We start from the raw sequence: 21,269 nt of genomic DNA, 5'->3' as shown, positions 1-21,269 counted from the left end.
GTTATATTCATTTAATTTATACTTACCTGTTAGTTGTCGGGGAAAAAACCGTGGGGGAAGATGTCGTGAATTAGTTCTGAAGTTGTTAGTAGTTTAGCTAAGATGCGGATGATATTTTTAGTCTGAAGCAGTGGCCAAAGCAATTGAAGTGCCTTAATAGTGGTTAGTTCTTCAGTGCCAACTGCAAACTCATAAGGTGTGTTTTGGATTAGATTATATAATTTGTGATTGAATTTAGTGTTGTGGATGAATTCTAAAATTGGGATTTCTATAGGTTGTACAAACTCGTGTGGGATAAGGAAGGGTCGGGATTCTTCGGCGTTGAAGGTCTTGGTGATGGGACAGAAGATGTACATTTGGGTTATGGGGTCATAATTACGAAGAATACCATGGAGGTTAGTGTCTTTAATACAATATGTGAAATTTAGGAAAAATGGTGAAGTGTATTTGGAATTAATGAATTGAAAACGATGGTGTGGTTGTCTAGAGGGTGTGTGTAGGTCAAAGTGATTTTGGATGAAGCGATAATAACTATATGTGTGGGTTTGTTTAGTGCGCAACATAATATCGTGTGAGCAGTGTAAATCTCTTTCGTGTGGTGCAAGGAAATGAAAGGTTAGTGAAAATATTTGGAAGCGTTCTTTGAAACTTTCGTATGCTTGTGTGTCTGTTAGTGCTTCTGAAATAATGTGATCAAACTTTCGGTCGAAGATGTTTAGTGTGAATATATATGGTGTCTTGATGAAAAATTTCTCGGTAATTTGTGGATTAGCGAAGCGATCGTCGTCTAAGAATTGATCTTGGTTAGCTCTGATGATGTTGTGATCATAGTATTCAAGTGTATATTCGTTAGCTCTAGGTGCAGTGTGTGTTTTTAGTGATTTTTTATATCCAACGTAAGTAAATTGTCTAGCGGTTAGTGGTGTAGTGAGTCGATATAGCATGTCCGTATTTCGCTCTATATCGATGTGAGTGTTAGATAATGGTAAGCAAAGAGGGTTAGTAAAATGATAATATGAGGTCCAAGAGAGAGTGGGCATTAAAACGTATTCATCTACGAAGTTGCGTGTTTCGTTAGTGTCGTGGGGGGTGTTTAAGGTGTATTGTGGGAATGAGGGTAAGGTGATGGCTAAAAATTCTTTTGTGTTAGTATGCTTGGGGTGGTTGATGTATTCACGGGCTGTTCCTGGTTTTGCTGGGAAAGGATGGTTGGGGAACTTTCTTTTAAAAGTGCGGTAAGCTCTATTAGTGTTGAGTGAAGATTCAGTTGATGTGGATGATGGTGCTAATGATTCAGTATAATTTGAAGAGGGTGTAGGGGTAGGGGGGTTGGATGAATTTATTGTGGAGGAGATTTGGTTTATGGTTGGGGTATTAAGGTGGTAGGGTTGTTGTTGAAGGGTAATAAAATTATCTAGCTCTGGGGAGATTCGGGGGGTGTCTGGAGAATGAGATGATTGGTCAGAATGGTATGAGGAGTAGGTTGGGGTAACTTGGGAAGCATAAGAGGGTGTGGGGGTGATTGGGTCAGGGTTATTGGATAATATGGGTTGAAAAGGGGGTTGAGAAAAATTAGAAGAGTTATGAAAATTATTGGATGGGGATGGTTCTGAGTCGGCAAATTCATCGGGGGTTTCAATATTCGGGTTATTGAGTTGTGAGATGGAATATAAAACTGAGATGTGTGAATTAGTGTCGGAATTCATGCCTGATGTTACATTACTAGAGGGAAAATCGGGTGGCGGAAAAGCAAAAAGTGGTATTATTGGGATTGGGGAGGTAAGATTGGTTGGGTGGGAATTTGATCGGTGTAGTGATCCAAGTTGGCGGCTCATCGTGGGCTAAAAAAATGATTATTTTGAGACTGAAAAGCGGTGGTATGGGGTTGTTCAATAATTTGTTCATAAGTATTATCATCTTGTGACTGGTGTGTCATTATATGTTGAATGGGACTTTGTGATGTGGTGAGTCGAAAATTTGGATTATGCGTGATGGCTAAGTTTCGAAAATTTCGTGGGACTAGGGATAGTGGATGGTTATTTGGTAGGGGTGGTAATTGTGGTGCCGTTGGCGTTATGTCTACATTGTTATGTTCTTCGTCGTATGTATTTTGTCGTGTTGCTATTTTTGTGTTATATTCCTTTATTTGTGCGTCTAAAAGAATTTTGTTTATAGATGTAGAAAAGATTCCAAAAAATCCTGCAAAGAGTATGCGTGCTACACTTGCTTGTCGATTGACCTGTGTGTGTATAGCACATGTGTTGTAGATTCCTTTTAAAAGTGAGAAAAGAAATCCAATAAAGTTAAACATTGCGTATAAAATAGTCAATTTTTCTAAGATGTAGTAGGGCCATCCTAGAAAATCGAGGATCTCATTTTTGAGTGTAACAAAGCTAAAAATGTTAATTGGTGATATATCTTGGGGACGGTATTTTTCACCGTTTAGATATATATAATCTTTAATGTCTTTAAAATATCCGCTATAGTCTTGCGTGTAGATATCGGCAAATCCTGCGGTTTCTGCAAGTTTGCGTAAATTTTGGTCTATTGATTGTCTTTGTATAGTGTCCATTTGTGTTAATAATTCTTGGAATTGTTGTGTTCTAATGTGATGTTGAATATCTGATTTTGAATAGATTCCTATTGATTGTAAGTCTATATTTGGGTTTCGAGCAATAGCGCGAATGCTTTCTGGTGAAAATTTTTTGAGTGATTGCATTAATGTGGGATATGGAGTGAGAAGATAATATTTATTTTCATCAGGGTTTAGTTGTACTACATTGTGGCTGTTTTCTGATCCACATGGGACTGCGGTATCCCAGAAATAGGTTCTTCGTGAAAGTGTATCCACGAAATGTACTTTATTCTTATAAAAGATAGGGATTCTTTTATAACATCGTTTATCTTCAAAAACGTATAGTGGTGATACTTTTTTAGTACAAGTATAAAACCATAAGATGTTTCCTTCATAGTCTAAAAAAATTGATCTATTTCCAGATAATAAGTATCCTGCATAGGGTATTTTTAATACTGCTAGTGCAAGTGATTGTAATATTTGTGTTCGTTCTAATTCGCATAGTTGGTGTAGTGTTTCTAATTCGGAGAGTGACATTTCTTGAAAAATTCGGCTAATTGTATAATCTAGTTTCATATCTAAATGAATATCATAGTGGATATTACCGAAATATGTAGTATTCATTAGTGATAATTCTTGTAAGCGTGTGCTTCTGGTGTCATGGGGTTTTAGATGTCAACCAGGTTGTCCGTTGCTTTTTTCAAAATTAACTGGTATATAGGATGTTCCTTCGTTTGGAGGATGACCTGTGGCATATGGGTCGATTTTTACTTTTCCAGTGGTCATGTCGAATGCTTTTTCGTATTCAACTAATATTTCAGAGTATTGTGTTCTGTGAAGTGGATTCCTGTATTTACATGCAAGTTCTGTTTCTTGATATATTTGAAAACGTGTCAATTTATTTTCTATATTGTCTATGTTTCTAAAATTAGAACTTAGTTTTCGTGATGGATGGACTTGTTCATATGGAATTGATTGTATAAAATATTTTTCGTGAAATTTTATCATACGAGCGTGTATTTTTGCTACTTGAAATGTTGTACATGTATCTTCGGGGAACCAAACAATTGTTGCTTGTGTTCTCGTTGTAGGGTCGCAATAACCTTGATCATTTTTACAAGGTAATCGGATTCCTTGATAGATCATTGTATTATCTGATAAATCTCGTGTTAGTTGTATTTTTTCGAGTTGTATTTTCCAATCAAAAAACATTATTTCTTGGTATCCTTTATTTTTTGTGTCTGCTTTGCAGTTTGATGGGTCATTTATACCAATGTGTGGTATCCAATGTTTATCGTGTAGGTCATAGGTTAATCGTCCGTGTGCGCCGTTATACGGGTATTTTTCGTCTAGTTTTATATGTCCTTGGTGTCTTTCAAGTTGTGATTGATGTACAGAGTCTGGAAAAACTTGAAAATTAACTAACTTTCTTTGGGAGTTTTTATTTTGTGTGATGTTTAGTCTAAGTAATTCATTTTTACAATCGTCGGGATTGAGATGTAAAAGACGTTCTATATTACTTTGATAGAATGATTCATGGTCAAGTCGGTTTTTGTTTCCGTTCGAGACTTGTGAACAATGTACTTTCTTTTCGGAAAATGTTGCTGTGAATTTATAACCTGTAACTGTTGTTGCTCGGGCTTTTGAATAGAGTGTTGCTATTACATCTGTGGTTTCTATAGCTTGTGGTTCTGTTTCACATTGTGATACTTGATTTATTGCATATTTATGTAGTGTTTTTTGTTCATTTTCTTCACAATCGTAATGTGTTACTAATAAATCTTGTGGTCCTGTACGAGGGGAAGGGTTAATGTTTTGATTTGAGATTACTAGAAAAAGGAGTTGGAGAAAAATTAATAATTTTAGAATATACATGTGTATGATAATCCTGAGTATGGATTATAAAATGTAATGTAGCCAATTGTGTTTTTGGTATATCTGTCGTATTTGTATATTACTTCAGTAGTTATAAACTGTGGTGGTAGTGATTGAGCTGTTATGTTAGGTGGATTTAATGGGTAGGGATGTTGGGTAATATTGTTTAACTTAACTGTGATTTCAAACTTTAATTGTAAACTGTTTTGTTGGAGTATTTGAATATTGTGATCACGGATATCGTTGTGAATATCTTGGCGATATTGTAATCTATTAAGTGCCCAGTTATGAAGGCGGTTACTTTCTTGATGTTGTCCAAATAATGGTGGAGGTGCTGTAAATGTATTCCAATCTAGTCTTAAAGGAATATTTATTGATGATTGTTCTCGATATCTGGCGTCGAGATTATTTGGAAAATTTAAGTTAAAAGGTGGTGGTGAAATCTGGCTTATTGATGGTGTTGATGGTAGTGATAATGTTTCTGGTAGTGATGAGGATGTTGTTGTATCCGTAGAAATATCTATGGGGTCATTGACTAAATTTGGTTCACCTTGTGTAAATGAATGTGTAGTCCAATATGGAAATCGTGATGTTTGGTTTGTGGGGTTGAAAGGATTTTCACGTATTTGCTCAGATGTTGGTGTTGAACCTAAGTAATCTGATGGTAGGCTTGAGGTGCTACGTTGTGAAAGAAGCGTAGGGGTTTCTGGTAATATACCAATGGGGTTTTCTGGAGTGTTTTGTGATGGGGATTGAGGTATATCAAAATGAACTCGTGGAGTTTGAAAATTTCTGTTTCGTCGAGGATGTATAATTTGTCTATTTATTTCGACTGTATTTTGGTTTTGACTAGGATTTCTTATTCTACTTAGTTCTTGTGGTAGTGTTGGGTATAGGTTATATGTTGGTTCGCTTAAAGGTGCTTGTCGTTGAACTGGTTCTAGTGGTTCTGATAAACGAGCATGTCGTTCTTCAAAAGTGTATGGATTGTCTTGAAAAGAAATTCGCGTAGATGTTTGAGGATTTTGAGTAGTTGAAGGTGGTGTTTGGTTATCTTGGGATGATGTCGGTGAAGACTGATTCTGTGACTGTTGGGTAGCAATTTTTGATGGATTTTTGAATTGTTACTTTAGTGGGAAGGTTTATGTTTATTATAGTATTCTTCCAAAAAAAGAATTAGAAGGATTGTTGCTAGGGCAAATGTGAAGATTGCTTTCTTTATACATTTACATATTGTCAAAATGAGGGATGATAAAAATGTTATGAAAATTACAAACAATAAAAAAATATCGGTTCTACTGAAAATTGTTCGTATCATTTAGACAAGTTATATGACTCGTACCTGTGGATGTAATCAAGGGTTTTGGAAAGTTGGAGGAATAGTTCGAGTATAGTGTAGAAAATTAAAAAAATGTTACAAAAAATGATTAGGATTATTAGAAAAGATTCAAGTATATCAAAAAGAAATATTATAAAGGTTTCAAGTATTGTAAAAAAATGTTTAAGATTTATGAGTATTTGAGTAACTGATTGAGAGAAGAGCATTTAAGAAATGATCTCTTGGTCGAATATTTTTTGCTGTTTGAGGCGATTTTCTAGCGTGGTCGGATTATTTATTAGTTTTTTGACAAGTGGGTTGAGTTCTGTAAAAAATTGTTGGGGGCAATTTTCATGGTGACTGGGAGGTCGTCTTTTTCTTTATTTTTGTTTGTCAAATGATCCGGGGTATGGTGAGATTTTTATACTTTAGGCTAATTAAAATGTTCATTTTGTTACTTTAGGCTAAGTTAACAAATTTGCTTTGGGGGTATTCGTGGTCTGAGTTGGGGAAATATTGTTGATCTTTGGGTTATTAGATAAGGGAGGGGTACGGTATTATGGTGATATTTATTTTAGCTGTCAAGTTGGAGTGATTTGCTTATTTTTGACCTGGAGGTTGTAAAGTTATAGTTAGAGATGTGCCTGGAGTTCTAGATTATTCGTCTAATTGATCTTAGTTTGAGTTAGAGAAAGTGGCGGATTGGATGAATCCTATTGGTCTATTTTGAACTAGAATTATTACGTACTTGTCAGCATGTTATTTTGAAAAATGTAAATGAAAAATGTTTCGAAGGTTTCAAGATAGTGAAGTATAATGTTGAAATTACTTTTGAAATTCCACTTTCTTTAAAATTTTAGATTGGGGGATGAATATTTTATAGTTTTTATAATTGAGTTAATTCGCGGAGTGCGTATTCTTTTGGGTAATAAGGTAATAGGTTGTTTCGATGTTGAACGATTTCTTTTTTGTTTGAGTCGGTAATTTTATATGTGACATCAGTGGGTTTTGCAATTATTTGGTATGGTCCTTTTCGAAGGGGTTGTAATTTTTTAGAAATTCCTTTTTGTGTATTAAAATTAGGTATTAAAACAAATGTTCCAATTTTTAATTCGGAGGCTGGTGTAAAACGTGAATTGATTTGTTCATTAATGTTTTGTCTTTGTAATAACTTTTTTGTTATTTTTTGATAAATTTCATTGTGTTTTTTATCTCTATTTAGAATCCATTCGGTGTGTGTACCGGAGGCTAGTTTAAGAATTTGTGGGTGATGAAAATGATCTTCATCGTGTGTATGTAAAGGTAGGTTATAACAAATTGAGTCTTTATTTGGTTGACAATAACCTTGTGCGTTTTTATGAGAATTCGCTGTAAACATTATTGGTTTGCGTGGCTTTTGGTTAAAAACCATTTCGTATGGTGACATTCCTAAAGTTGTCGTAATTTGTGAATTATACGCTAAGGGAAATAATTTTACATCTGCTGACCATTCGGTATATTTTGTATCATTTCCGTTGATGATACATCTAAGATATTCTTGTAATGAACGGTTCATACCTTCGACTAAGCCGTTTGTCCAAGGTGCATGAGATGTACGTGGTTTGTGTTTAATGTTATATAAATGACATAGTGTGATAATTTCATTATTTATGAATTCTGTACCGTTGTCTGTAACTAAAATTTCTGGTAGTCCGAATTTTGCTATCCAGTGTTCATAGAGTGTTGTGTAAGCGTAATAAGCGTTACAATGTGGTACTGGGTTAAGTGCTACATAATGTGTAAATGCGTCAACAATTACCATAATGTAGGAGTTTCCTTCTGATGAGGGTGAAATTGGTCCTTTAGTATCAAATGAGATACGATGATTAAAGTACAAACTTTGTCCTTTAAAATCTTGTTTTTGTGCTATTTGTTTTTGATTTGGGTAAGGTTTATTTAGTTGACATACTATACAGTCATTGCATAGTACTTTTATCCAAATTGGTGCATTTGGGAAATAAAAGTTTTGTATAAAATTTGAATATGTTTTCTCTGATCCAGAGTGTCCTTTAATATTTTGTGTATGTGAAATATTAAAAGCTATAAGAATCATACTTAAAGGGAGACATGGAACTGTAGATTCATTCAGGTTATACTCTAAAAGGTCTGTATTTTCGTTAATTGTTGTGTTGTTAAATTTGCGAAAGTATCGGAGGAGTGTTTTGTTTCCTAGAATGGTTGAATCTGCTTTGATAGGTTTAGTTTTATATTTGTGCCATGATTTCAGTTGTCGAATTACTGGGTCAAGGTTTTGATATTGTTTCAGTGTTGAAATTGTAATTATTTCTGTTGGGGGGAGAAAAATGTTTTCGATTTCTAATTTAGATAAGGGTATTGTATCAAGTGGGTCGTGAAGGTCAAAAACTTGATTTATTGTGTATTTTGAATCATTTGTTTGTGGTCCTGATAAATTTATTTTATCAGTTAAATCTTCTTTTTCAATTAGTGGAAAATGGTCTTTCTTAGGCAGGTGTTGTTTTGTTCGTTTTTGTTGGGTGTTATTTTTTATCCATTGAGAATATGGGATTGGTTTGAAAGTTGATGTTCCAAGTAAATCAACTTCATAATGATTATTTTGACAATCTAAATAAAGTGGGAAATGTTGTAAATTATTTATTTGTGATTGTTCAATATCAGTTTTTACTGCATATTTGCATTCCAATCGGGGTGATGTTTCGTTTTCTGCAAGGTAGAATTTTATGTTTTTGGGTATTTCAACTGTTGTTTTTCGTGTAAGTAATTCAGGTGGTGTATTTCGACTTAAGGTGTCTGGTAATGCAAGATTTTTTCCTGCAGTCCAAACTATATGTAAGTTTGGAAATTTCATTAGAATTAGTTGAAATCTGTAAACTCGGTGGTTTGGGTTAGATTTTTGTGTAAAGAGAAAGATGATTGGTTTATGGTCTGTGAATAGAACTGTTGGATGTTTTGATCCAAGTATCAGAAATTCATATTCTGTCAGTGTATATATTATAGCTGTACATTCTCTCATTAGAGTTGAGAGTCGTAGCTCTGCTTGAGTGAATAATCGAGAATTTGCTGATATGAGGTTCATTTTATTTGTACCATTATGTGATTGTAATAGTGCTGCACCGATGCCAAAGTTCGAAGCATCGCACATTGCATAAAATGGTTGATTTGAATCTGGAATTGTGTTTGAAATTTGTTCAGTTAAAAGTTTCTTTATTTCTTCAAATCGTGTTTGATGTTCTATGTTCCATTCAAAGTTATTTTGTTGTCTAAGGATGTTATAAAATGGTCGTAGATATAATTGCATTTTATAAACATATTTACTTAAAAAGTTTAACATTCCAAGAAATTCTTGGATTTTCTTTTTATTTGTTGGTGGTTGAAGTTTTTGAATAGCGTCAATGCGTGATTTCAATGGAGTGATTGTTTTTCTTTCTATATTATGTCCTAAGAATTTAACTCTTGTCAAAAAGAAGTGTGATTTATCGGGGGCGGCCTTCAGATTTTCGTTCTGAAGTATTTGGTGATATTTTTCTAAAACATTGAACATCTCGTCTTTTGTTTGTGATTGCATAAAAACATCGTCTAAATAGGTGATTGCGTTTTTCTTGAGTATTAGTGGTCTAAAAATTTTGCTCATAAAAGCTGAAAATGCTGCTGGTCCTATGGATATTCCATAGAATAAGCGGTTGAATTCATATTGTTGGTTTCCGATAACAAATTGTGTTAAACGTCGTGATTGTTCATCTAGTGGCATTTGATTGTATGCACTATTCATATCGGCGGTTGTAAAGTATTTGCCGTTTATTTTTGTTAAAATAACTTGTATTGGTTCAATGGGCCAATTACATTTTGATTCATCTATAAGTGAATTGAGGTATCTAGCATCGAGAACGATTTTCAATGATTCTCCTTTAGCTAGTATGATAACAGGGTTGATAAATGTGTTGCCTTTTGGTTGTTCTTCTTTGTTTACTGGTGATATAATGTTGTATTGTTCTAAAATGTCGAGTAATCTGTTCACTTTATCATGTAAGTGAATTGGTACTTTACTTGCTCTCTGTTTTTTGAAAACTGCGTCTGGTTTTAACGGGAGATGTAGTGATGAACTGATTTTCCCAACATCGAATTTTGATGTTGCATAGACTGATGAATATTTAATTAGCTGTTTGGCTAATTTTTCGAATTCGTCTTGTGTTATTTGTGAATGTTGGAAATTAAACATTGTTAAAAATTTTTGTTGGTCCTCTGTGTAGTTACTTATGATGAATGTAGGTTTGAAATATGGAGTTTTTGTGAAATAATCCGTATTTCTGTTTTCGTTACTTATTATATTATTTATAGATAATTCTTCATTAAGAATTGTAGATTGGCAAATATCTAGTAATTGGAGTATATTATTTACGCGATAGGCTTTTTCGTGTATTGGTGATATTGTAGCGTTGGTTTCACAATATCCTAAAAGTCCTAAAGGTAATGTTACTTGGTAAGGTGTGTTGTTATAGACATGTAAGGAAATGATATCTGAATTCGAATTTTTCAAATATTTTATGGATGATATTGTGATTTTGAAAAATTTGTGAATAGGTTTGAATTCAAATTCTGACATATAAAATTTTTGTTTGTTTTTTTTCTTTATCATATTGGTGAACTTGTTTGATTGAAAAATTATAGATATTTCCTGATAGTGGTTTCAAGTGTTTTCTTTGTTGGTTAAATATCGGGTAGAATTTTGAAAAGAATGGTGGTTGTTTATTTAATCTTTGAAAAAATGTTAAGGATGTTTCTTTTGTTTTTGTATATTTATCTTTGATTAATATTTTACTATTTAGTATGTTAATTGTTGGTATATACTTCGAAATAAATGGTATTCCAATGATATTATATTTAATGTCAGTGATATGGAATATTTGTTTAAATGGCTTATTTAAAATTTTGCTTTGTTCCATTGTTCTGGTGGGGAGGAGAAATAATTGGATTTTTCCGTAGTTTATCAATGTTGATCCTTGTGCTGTTGCTAGTTTGCTGGAGGTTTCAAGAGGTGTTAGCTTTGGGTGTAAGGTTTTTATTTCATTCCATGTGGGGATGTTTATTATGTTTGATTCTGCTCCTGAATCAATTAAAAAATCTATTTCAAGGTCTGGTGGTTGAAATTCTTTATTTCTTGGGCTTTCTAAGAGAAATGGTATTGTCCAAATTTTTTCTTTGGGTTGTTCTTTTTGTATATTTTGATAAATATGGTTTGTATTCAAGCATTTTGTTTTGGTATTTTTATTGGTTTGATCTGTAGTGTTAATCTCATTTGTTTCTTGCGTCGTTGGTGTGGAATTTATGGGTGTAGTGTAATAATTTTGAAGAAATTCTGATTGATTTTCATATATGTGTGATGAAAAGGGTTGTTCATATATGACAGATTCATAGTCATTTTCGACTTTTATCATATTGATAGAAAGAGTGTTTTCAGTATCACTTTCTGAATCTGATGATGTACAGTTTATTTGATTGAGTTGTAACGTATCAGTTACTGTGTCATCAATACCTGGAGGGTCTGATGTTGTTTCTGGGTTAGACTGTACTTGATTGATTTGTCTTTGATGTTTAGGTGTACTACTTCTGTGGCGATTATTAGAATTATTATAGTTATTATTATTCCGGTGTGGTGATTGGGAATAATTTCTATAACGATTATTATAACTTGAGTGTCGATTTTGTGAATTATTTCGCGATCTGTTTTGGTAATTATTGTTTGGTCTGTTATAGTTCGATCTATTATATGAGTTATTCCTTGATTGACTGTTCGGGTAATTCTGGTTTCGGTTGTTTGAATAACTTCTATTTCGATTATAGGAGTAGTTTCTATTCCTATTGTATGATGAATTTCGTGATTGGTTGTTTGGATAGTAGTTATTTCTTGATTGGGAATTAGATCTAGAAACAAATCGTTGTGTATTTGAATTTGATCTGGAGTAGTTATTTCGACTATTTGGTCTATTGTAGTGATTTTGTGATGAATTGTTCGTGTTTCTTCGTTCTGGTGATCTTCCTCTATAACTTGAGTTATATGGTGATTGATTTCTTGTATAATTTGTATTGTTCGGGAGTGGTTTTCCTGAACTGTTGTTGCTGTGGACTGTTTTGTTCGGTAGATTTTGATCTTTTTTCATGTATTGATAGAATGATTTATTTGGTTCTTTATATTTTTGAGGTTTATTTTGATTGTCTTGCTGTTTTTGTCTACATTCGGAAATACTATGTCCGTATCGTCGGCAATAATTACACCATTTTTTGAAAGATGGTTTGCCTTTGAAGTTTGGGTTCTTTTCATAAATATTGAGTATTTCAGTGATTTTTTCAACGAGGTCTGTCTCTGATTCCTGTATATTATTAATATTAGTGGGAGTCGTTTCAATTCTGTTAACGTATTGTAGTTTCAGATTTTCCGTTTCTTCTAGTTTCATCGTGATTTCTGCTTGTTCTAATTTGTCTACTAGTTTTCGAAAATCTAAATCGGGTTCTCGAATTGAAGAAGGATGGGATGCTCTCTTTTTTATTGCTATTTTCCTTAATTGTGGTGTTAAGGTCATCATTAAGATTTCTGTCATCTTTGTGTTTTTATAGTCATGTGTATTTAATGAATATGCTTTTCGAACTAGTGTTTCGATTCGTACTGCTATTTGCTTGATGGTTTCGTTTGGTAATCTGCGAATTTCATTACATAAAACTCTTTGTTGTTGTTTGTTTCTTTCGGAGTCAAACATTTTTGAAAATTCCTGTGTAAACCTTTTCCAGTTTGATTTTATTTCTAGAGGTAGTACTGAAAACCATTTTTGGGCTGCGCCATCTAAGGTTGTTTGTATTAACGCTGTGCGTCGATGTATCCAATTTTGATGTAGTGGCGTATTAATTGGTTCAGGTCCAATATTTAAAATCAGGTTTGCTGTTACTGCATTTAAATAATCTTCTACAGAGTATTCAGGCTCTGTTCCTGTGAAAACCATTAAAGGTTTGTTTGATGTTATTGATGATCCACCCATAAGGTATGGATTCATTGTCATTTGTAATGATTCTGCTGCATTTGGCATTTGAGAAAAATTCGAAAGTTGGTTTCTTGTTATTTCATGTTGTTGGAGATAATATGGGAGTGGTATTTCATTTTGCATTTGTGATGCTTGATACGAGTGTGCAGTCATTGGATTTTGTTGTTGAATTGGTTGAAAAGATTGTGTATTAATTAGATTTTGTTGTTGAATTGGTTGTTGATGTTGTGCATCTATTGGTTGTGGAGAAAAATTTCTATGATTTGTACGTGTTCTCTGTATTCCTTGTCTACGATATTCTTGAGTATTTGGTGCAAATATATCTGGTTGTAAGAAATCATCATCTGAGGATAAATAATCCATTTGATAAGATGTCTGTTTTTTATTTTTATTTTGTTGAAAAAATGGGTAATTTTCACTGTGATCCTGTGGAGGATTTGTTTGGAAATTTATTGAATTAGGTTGGGTCATTGGGTTATCCCAATTTCGAGATCTTGTATATTGGTTAAAATTTCTTTGTGGTTGGTTATATGTTTTTGATGGATGTGTATAATTATAATTATGGTCTGTAAAGTTGTTTCTAGTGAATGTTTTGCGTGTTTTTGATGGTATTGTCATGGGTCTGTATGTTTGGTAATCCATATGTGAATATTTAGGGGCAACCGAAGGTTTAACGGTTGATTGTAAGGTTACCTGTGTTTGTGAAGGATTTGTATTTCTTGGTGTTGTTAAATTTGGGCGTATTGGTGAAATACTTTGTTGTGTAGTTGTTGTGTGTACAATTTCTTCATTTATGAAGTGTGATGGTGTCTGGATATCTTGTTGAGTAAGATTCCTAGTTCCATTGAGGTTTTCATTGTGTATAACTGTAGAGTTTAAACTATTATTTTGTGTATCGGGCAAAAATGTATTATAGTTTAATGGTGTTGCATCAATGGTTAATGGTATTACTTTTACATAATCTCTTATGTAAGATATCGTACTTATTGCTTGACTTGAGATTGATTGTGGGAAGCTTATAAATGCGGGATGAGACCATTCGGGGTCCCAAACATAATCTGATTGTTCTGTGATAGCGGTATCATCGTTCGAGTTTTGGGGTCTAAAATTTTTTCTTGCTTGTGCAATTAAATCAATATTGTGTGTGAAATAATCTATTATGAACCATGCCAAAATTTTTTGTAGATCGTGTTTTGTATGTTGTGAAACGTCGTCTTTCGTGAAATTTTCTTTAATGATGTTTAAATAACTAGAGAGTAGTGTGATTTCATGTCGTACTCTTAAATGTTTAGATGTTTCTGTCGGTGAGACATTTGTTATTGGGATTTCGTTTTCTAATATCGAAATATAACTATATATTATTGCGAAAACTTCATTGGTGAATATGGAGTTTGCTCTTTGTGAGTTATGATTTTGGATGCTTTTTATATATTCTGAAAAAACTTTTGAAAATTCTAAATCAAGATCGTCTGTTTGAATTGTATATTTTCTATTATTATGGTTTGGTGAGGTGAATTCTATGGAGTAGATTCCATACTGTTGTGTTATGTTGCATATATCTTTTAAGTAGTGGTCTATGATTTGTCTTTTGATTTTTACATCTGGGAACTCTGTTTTACATGGACTAATTCCGGGTTCAAATAAATTTACGAGTAAATTTTGACAAAATATGTGTTGTCCTCTATCAGTATCTGCGTCTACTATAAAAGGAAAGATTTCATCATCATCTGGACTTTCTTCACCTGGGGTGTGCGTTGAGCTCATTTTTTCGTTCGATGACTGTTAATATGTAATTATCAATGTGTCTAATTGGTTGATTCCAATTGTATAAATGTACTGGTTTGTGTTTATACTGCTTTTTTATTCTTCTTTTTCCTCTTTTTGATGAATTTGAAGTTGTTTCTGAGTCAGAAAAATATAATTGATCGTGAAGTGGGTAATTTTTATCTATTGATTCTTTTAGTTTGTAAAGTTCGTCTAAACTATTGGTTTCTGATTCTGAAAATGCGTTTCGATTTTTTGAAAATCTTTTTCGTGTTATTTGTCTTTGTTTCGTTATTATTTTTCTTTTTAGTGTTTGTCGTTTTGTTCGAATGTATCCAACTGTTTGTGTATGAGGTGTGATTACAAGGTCGTATTTTTTGTTATCTATTTCACAATTGTGTAAAACGATTGTTTGTTTATTTCCTAGGTTTTTAAATGACATAAGGTTTAGAATGACGGATGCAAAGGGTTGTTAAATGGTTTCTATTTTCTTAAACTGTTAGTTCTTACGATTTTTTGGTTAGCTTAACCTGGGTCTGTTTGTTCAGGGTTGGAGAGAAAAGTATATCGATTCCGAAGAATGATTCTTTACTTTCTCGTGGCTAGTATAAGTTAAGGTGTTAACTTACTTAATCTTACTTAGGGGTAGTGATTGTGTTCAAGGGTTGGAGAATAGTAAATCGATCCACAAGGTTCAGGTATAATTAGAACGCGAGTAGTTCGTTAGATACTATTTTAAACTTACTAAGTCTAAGATTTATCCTGGGTCTGGTAAGAGGGGGGGTCAAGTGAAGGATGAATAACCGAAGTTCTTCACTGTTTATCCTAATTTGAATGATTAGTTTTGTTTAAAAATTTCTATTAGTCTTAGGTCTTTAGAAAGGGTTGGGTAGTGAATCGACGTTTGAGGTCGTTAGACACTAATTAAGTGGGTGGGGGAGAACAAAGTTGTTCTGTTTGATCCAAGGATAAGCCTTGATGATCAAATTTGAAATTTAATTAAGTAGAAAATGATTTAAGATCCAAGGATAAGCCTTGATGATCTGGTTTTAAAATTAAGTGAATTTAAGTTTTAATAAAATTTTAAATGTGTGTAAAGGAAAAATTTAGTGTTTTGATGATATTAGTGGGTTTATGATTGCTGTTATGTTTTAGGTGATGGAGCTGGAACAACAGGATGATTTATGATTACTAACCATTTATTGTCATGCTACTAATTTTTATTTTTATTTTTCAATAAATATTTTTCAAACATGTTTTGTATATTACTGCAGAATTTTAGGAAAACGATCTTAGATCTTTTTATCAATCGTTATTGTATATTAATAATTTTGTTTAGCGCCTGAAATGATTTTGAAGATTAACTTCAAGATTTTATGTTTGCAAATGAAAATCTAAATTCATTGCCAGTAGTATTCTAAATATAAAAGTTTGTTCTGGTTTTTGCCTAACTATCATATAGCTATATGGCAAGTTTCTACTTTGTCGTATGTCGTCTCTGGTTCGAGGTCTTCTTCCAATTCCGGGTAGTTCTGTTATGGTTCGGAATATTGGCTCTGATCTATTGAGTCGTAGAGACATTTCGATTAAATTATTGTCGTATAACATTTTGTAAATGTTTTTGTCTAATTTCTAATCTATTTTGGTTAATTCTAAGCTATTAAGGTCTTGTTCGAGACTTATGGTCGCACCAGATGAGTTAGAACCGAGTTGGTTAACTCATAGAGTAATTTCGGATAGGGTACACCGTCTGCTCGTCACGCTATCTTATTTTCGGCCGGATAGATTCGTGCAACTTCTTAGTCTAATACCGATCCTAATCTTACTCTTATACTATCTAGTCTCAGGTTGTTTAACTAGTCTCTGCTAGGCTCAATAGATCTAGGGTATACTGGTTTATTGCGGTTGCTGAAGTGCTCGGGAGAGTCCAACTAATTTCTAAGTTAAATTCAAATCTCTCTGGTGCTGAAATTACAAGTAACTTCAGCACTTACAAATAAGTGGGTTGTTAGTTAGATGGATCATGATTGGTTAAAATTAAATACTTTACATTGGTAAAATATCTAAATTATCCAATCATAAAATGTAGTTTAGATCAGGTTCCAGAACCACTTACATAAATACTTGCTGCTTAAAGAATTATCTATATTTACACATTAACCTTCTATGTCTCAGTCAGTATATACTGGGTAGACATTTAGTGTGTGCATCTAATTTGTCCTTAGTCTATCCTCTTCAGATAATACGTACGTTTATCAAAATTTAATTGCTTAGTTTAATTGTGATTTTTATTTTGTAAATGTATTTGTATGTCTGAAGAAATAAACTCTCTTTTTTTCTTTTTTACCACATGATTCGTCTGGCCATCCTCTTCTCCTCTGGCGTGTTGTTTCTGTCCAGGAACTTCCCAAACACCCACTCGCAGTCTGCCCCATGTATAGTGCCCATCCACTCTGGCCACCCCTCAGTCGAGGATCTGTGGTCCAGGTAGTACATGTAGACCTAGGTGAGAAATCGTCAAATCAGCCCAGAAATAAACAAATGATTTGGAGTTTGAATCAGAACTTATATAGTAAAACACGCTCCTGAGATTGTACGCTTGAGGCTTGATATGTTTTCTTTTAAACAAGGTACATGAAAATGCATAGCTTCATATTCTTAAGTCAGTCTTCATTCCAGTATCTGTGGTCCAGATAGCACATGTAGACATTTGAAAATATGAAGCCATAAAAGTACCAGGCTCATTTCCAATCCCGTTCCCTTGAATATCATCATTGCAAGTTTTTCATTATACAGCACTTTTGAAGGTTTTTATGGCTAATTGCGATAACTATTTAAAATATGATGCAGAAACTATAACTCAAATTTTTTCTCCAATTAGTACATGAAGACTTGAAGATACTTAAGGATATTTTCATTGTAATGACAAAAAGAGTTTTAAAAGCTTCGCAAGCTGGAAAAAATGTTTATTTGAATTTTCTTAGGCTGGTGTCCAAAATGACTTCATAATAGGGCAAAAAAGAACGAAATGTCAAATTTTTAATATTTTTTAATTAAGTCATTTCAATTTTTTGATTAAAACTTGTACACAAAAATTTTAAGACTCACCCTCTGATTCTGGTTGGCGTAGTATTGGGCGAAGTCGTTGCATGGACAGGCGAAGTTGTACTCGCCTGTGGCCTTGTCTATGGTCAGTCTGTTCTGCTCCTGATCATGAATGTCTGTCCAGTTCCTAAACACGAGAATCCAGTTACTTTGAAACTGTAGAAACTTTTATTCATTTTCTCAGATTGATTCTTTGTAATGAAAGTATGATCTAATCTGATTGCCATTCTGCCCCCCCCCCCCCCCCATTTCTTCGCGCCGCTTAAAAACGAAAAATTAGTTCCACCGCTAAAAGTTTGCTGCTATAGATGCGCTGTAATTGATTTCTGAAAACGGGAAAGAACCAATGCTTCTTCTTTGATAATTTTAAACGAAACTAATTGTTTTTGTTTTTTGTTGCAGATGTGTTTCTGCATATGGCTGACCTGTAGACGAATTTGATGGCCTCTCGTGTCTTTTTGTCCTTGAAGTTGAAGATAGTGTCGAGTGATTGCTCATATTGTACACTCGTCAACAGGTTGTCAGATCTAAATTTTTGATCCTTATTCTCAAACGATTGGTGGCAATATCATGATGACCTTGAGCAAATCATTTGGTCGACAAAAGGTGCCTTTCCTCTATTTTAGCTTTTTTACTCAATTTTGACGCTTGAAATGCGTGAAAGATTGATTGAAAGATTAAATAGATTAACTACCGTCGTCAGTTTGGCCTTATCTATAAATATTTAAGAGCTAATTTAATCGGTGCATATACAAAACAGTCCCATACAAAACAGTCCCATACAAAAGAGTCCGAAACATCAAAAAAAGGCTCTAAAAACAGTCCCATACAAAACAGTCCAAAACCAGTTGAATTTCATGACCTTGATCTTTTGGCGCCGACAGAATTGATCTACGCTTTGAAAACTCAAACAGGGGCAGCTTTTTGTCCTGCGCACATTTTTTCCAACAGTATTTCCGCGTTTTTTGCTCGTCCTGGAACTTCTCGATCAGTTTTGGGAATGATGGATGCTTACTATTGACCAGTTTCACGAAGTTGCTGTTCCAACCTTCTACAGCGTTGTTGGTGCGGGGAAGGTCGTTTTTTACTCTTTGATGGCAACTCCATTGCTCCATATCAAATCTGGGCTTCTGTCGTCCTTGAGAAGTCAGTCTACCAATATATGTGTCCTCGATATAATTGAAAATCGGTTGACTTTCTTCAGATGCCATACCTTGCAGAAGCTCGAAAGCTGTGGGGACGTCCTCTACGGGCAGAAATGCTGTTGCGAGAAACATTCGAATAAGTTCGCGAAAATTAAGGTCATTGTTGTAATTGTGAGTATTGCCTGACGACTGAACATGTCGCCAGACACTTTGACTCATATGGAAAAAACAAAACTGAATTTGAGCACTCTGATGAGTAGCTATTATTGAGTTTCGCACAGCTACTTCAAAATCAATTGTGACGCGTTTTGGGGAATCAACTTTAAGAATACTGAGAAGGCGACAATAAGTTGATTCCTTTTTGTCGGGTAGCAGAGCGTAAACAATAGTAAAAAAATAATATGAGATAAATTTACTTATCAGCTTCTAGAACAATTATCACTTCGATCAATGGGACTGTTTTTGGACTATTTTTTGGACTATTTTTGGGACTGTTTTGTATGGGACTGTTTTTTTGTACTTTGCTATGTTTTTTCGGACTGTTTTGTATTGGACTGTTTTGTATGGGACTGTTTTGTACAGACACGATTTAATCATCTTAATAAAAAAATGAAATTATTGTTATTGAGCGAAAGTGAACATACAAAAAAACCGCACAGAAAATCTAAAAAAAACGTACAATTCAGCAAACGTAGTCGTGCAAAACATACCTGACTTTGAAGTATGGCTTGTAGTATAATAGCCAGAAGCTGCCCTCGTTGCTGACTGACCCTATCATGAGGGGACTCTGTTTGAATGCCCCTGACCTCAAGAGGGTGACAGGGTGCATTGCTATCAGTCTGTTGTCCACTATGGGGGCCACTGGGAAGTCAAGCCACCTTGTCAAAAATTATATAAATTTTTTTCTATTTTTTTTTTTCAAAAAAAAATCAAATTCCTATGAAAAGTAAAACAAAAACAAAAGATTTTAAAAAACAAGCGGTAACATTTGTAAACAATTTCACAACTCAAAAACAGATACGTGAAAATTCAGCTTTAAGTAAGGTTGCGCGCGTGCGTTGTAATATTTTTGAGAGCCGAGTGTTGTTTGAAGTAAGAAGCTCAAACTTTAAAGAAACCCAAACTTAAAAGGTTTCCAAAAATGCAAGATTTAACCCAATTCTTACAACAGTACTCAGCGCGTTGAAGTAACATTACCCAACTCGGAAAAATTACCAAAGAACAGGGGCACAACCATGTTCTCCGTAATGAGCTGAACAGCTCGTGTGCTGGTCCCTCCCCCGTGGAGTAATCGTCTTAACTAAACCCATACTTAAACTTGAAGACACCACTCGATAGGCAGCTAACTGGCATTTTCGGTGTTTTTCCAAGATTTTGGTGTTCTTCTTTTTTGAAAATGTTTGGGAAATAATAAACAGATTGTTCCCTTATTGAAAACAAATTTAATATTAGTGAAACTAAAAATGTCTCAAATTTGCTTTTGTTTTCGCCGATTTTAGAATCCCATTTAAAATTCCAGTTTTGTTCGTTTTCTCCAGATACATTAAATCAGCACTGTATAAGTGTAGTCACTATACATTCGGTTAAATTTCTAAAGCTTTCAAAACTGGAAATTTTGTCCCAAATTAAGCAAAAATGCTTATACCTGTTTTTGTTTTTGCCCGCAAAGTCAGAGTAGAGACTGACAGTGGCTTTGAATATGTCCGACACTGACAGTCTCCTTAAGCACTGGCCTATCCTGGACCTGCTGTCTCTCTCCTCGCCCTCCGAGTAGCAGTTGAGTCTCTTGGCCACCCCCAGAGAGCGGAACAGCATCTCCTCCCTGTCCATTATGGCCCAGGGGGCAGTGGGGGAGCCACTCTGCATTATGCCATTGCTGAAACATGAAAAACGAAATAGGGTTCAAATAAATGTCAGACCTTGCTGAAAAGATATTCAAATAATTATGCTTTATGAAATCTTCCCGGAGTTTTATCTGTGAGACTATGAAACATATAAAATTTATCAAATATAGAAGGTAGAAATATAGTTTATAAATGCAAATAATAAATGCAAGAGTTTCAATAATGCAAATAATAAATGCAAATAATAAACCAAAAAAAAAAACTCGAAGCTTTGCACTGTTTTGAAAATGGATGCGAAAAAAACTATTAATTTGATTAGCGATATGAAGAGCCAAGTCTTTGCCACATTTGTTTCAAAAAATTGTCGATAAAGAAACTGAAATTTGAAAAACTCAGCTGAAAATAGGCGGAAACAATTATCATATATCATAAACTATGGAATACGTAATGTTTCAAAAGGCTTCCAGGTAAGTTACGTGATGAAATATTTTGACAAATTAATGATTGTTTGGGACCCAACTACATATTTGTTAATTAAAAGAGAAGTTACGTGATAACAGTTCATGCTCTTAAAAAACTGAATCTCCACCGACAAAT

General features: G+C 33.9%; 1 protein-coding gene across 1 annotated transcript in view; it reads right to left on the bottom strand.

Moving 5' to 3' along the window:
• The window catches only part of LOC134855408 (cholinesterase 2-like), a gene marked incomplete at its 3' end in the record, with an annotated part of 66,292 nt that overhangs the window by 4,663 nt on the left and 40,360 nt on the right, over positions 1-21,269 (bottom strand). The window contains 5 exon segments of the mRNA XM_063871919.1: positions 16,926-17,080; positions 17,687-17,810; positions 18,109-18,210; positions 19,539-19,706; positions 20,474-20,704. Coding sequence (XP_063727989.1) covers positions 16,926-17,080; positions 17,687-17,810; positions 18,109-18,210; positions 19,539-19,706; positions 20,474-20,704 — 780 coding nt within the window.

Source organism: Symsagittifera roscoffensis, chromosome 10, assembly GCF_963678635.1.
Source record: "Symsagittifera roscoffensis chromosome 10, txSymRosc1.1, whole genome shotgun sequence".
Taxonomy (NCBI): domain Eukaryota; kingdom Metazoa; phylum Xenacoelomorpha; order Acoela; family Convolutidae; genus Symsagittifera; species Symsagittifera roscoffensis.
This window is presented reverse-complemented; position numbering and strand designations above follow the sequence as displayed.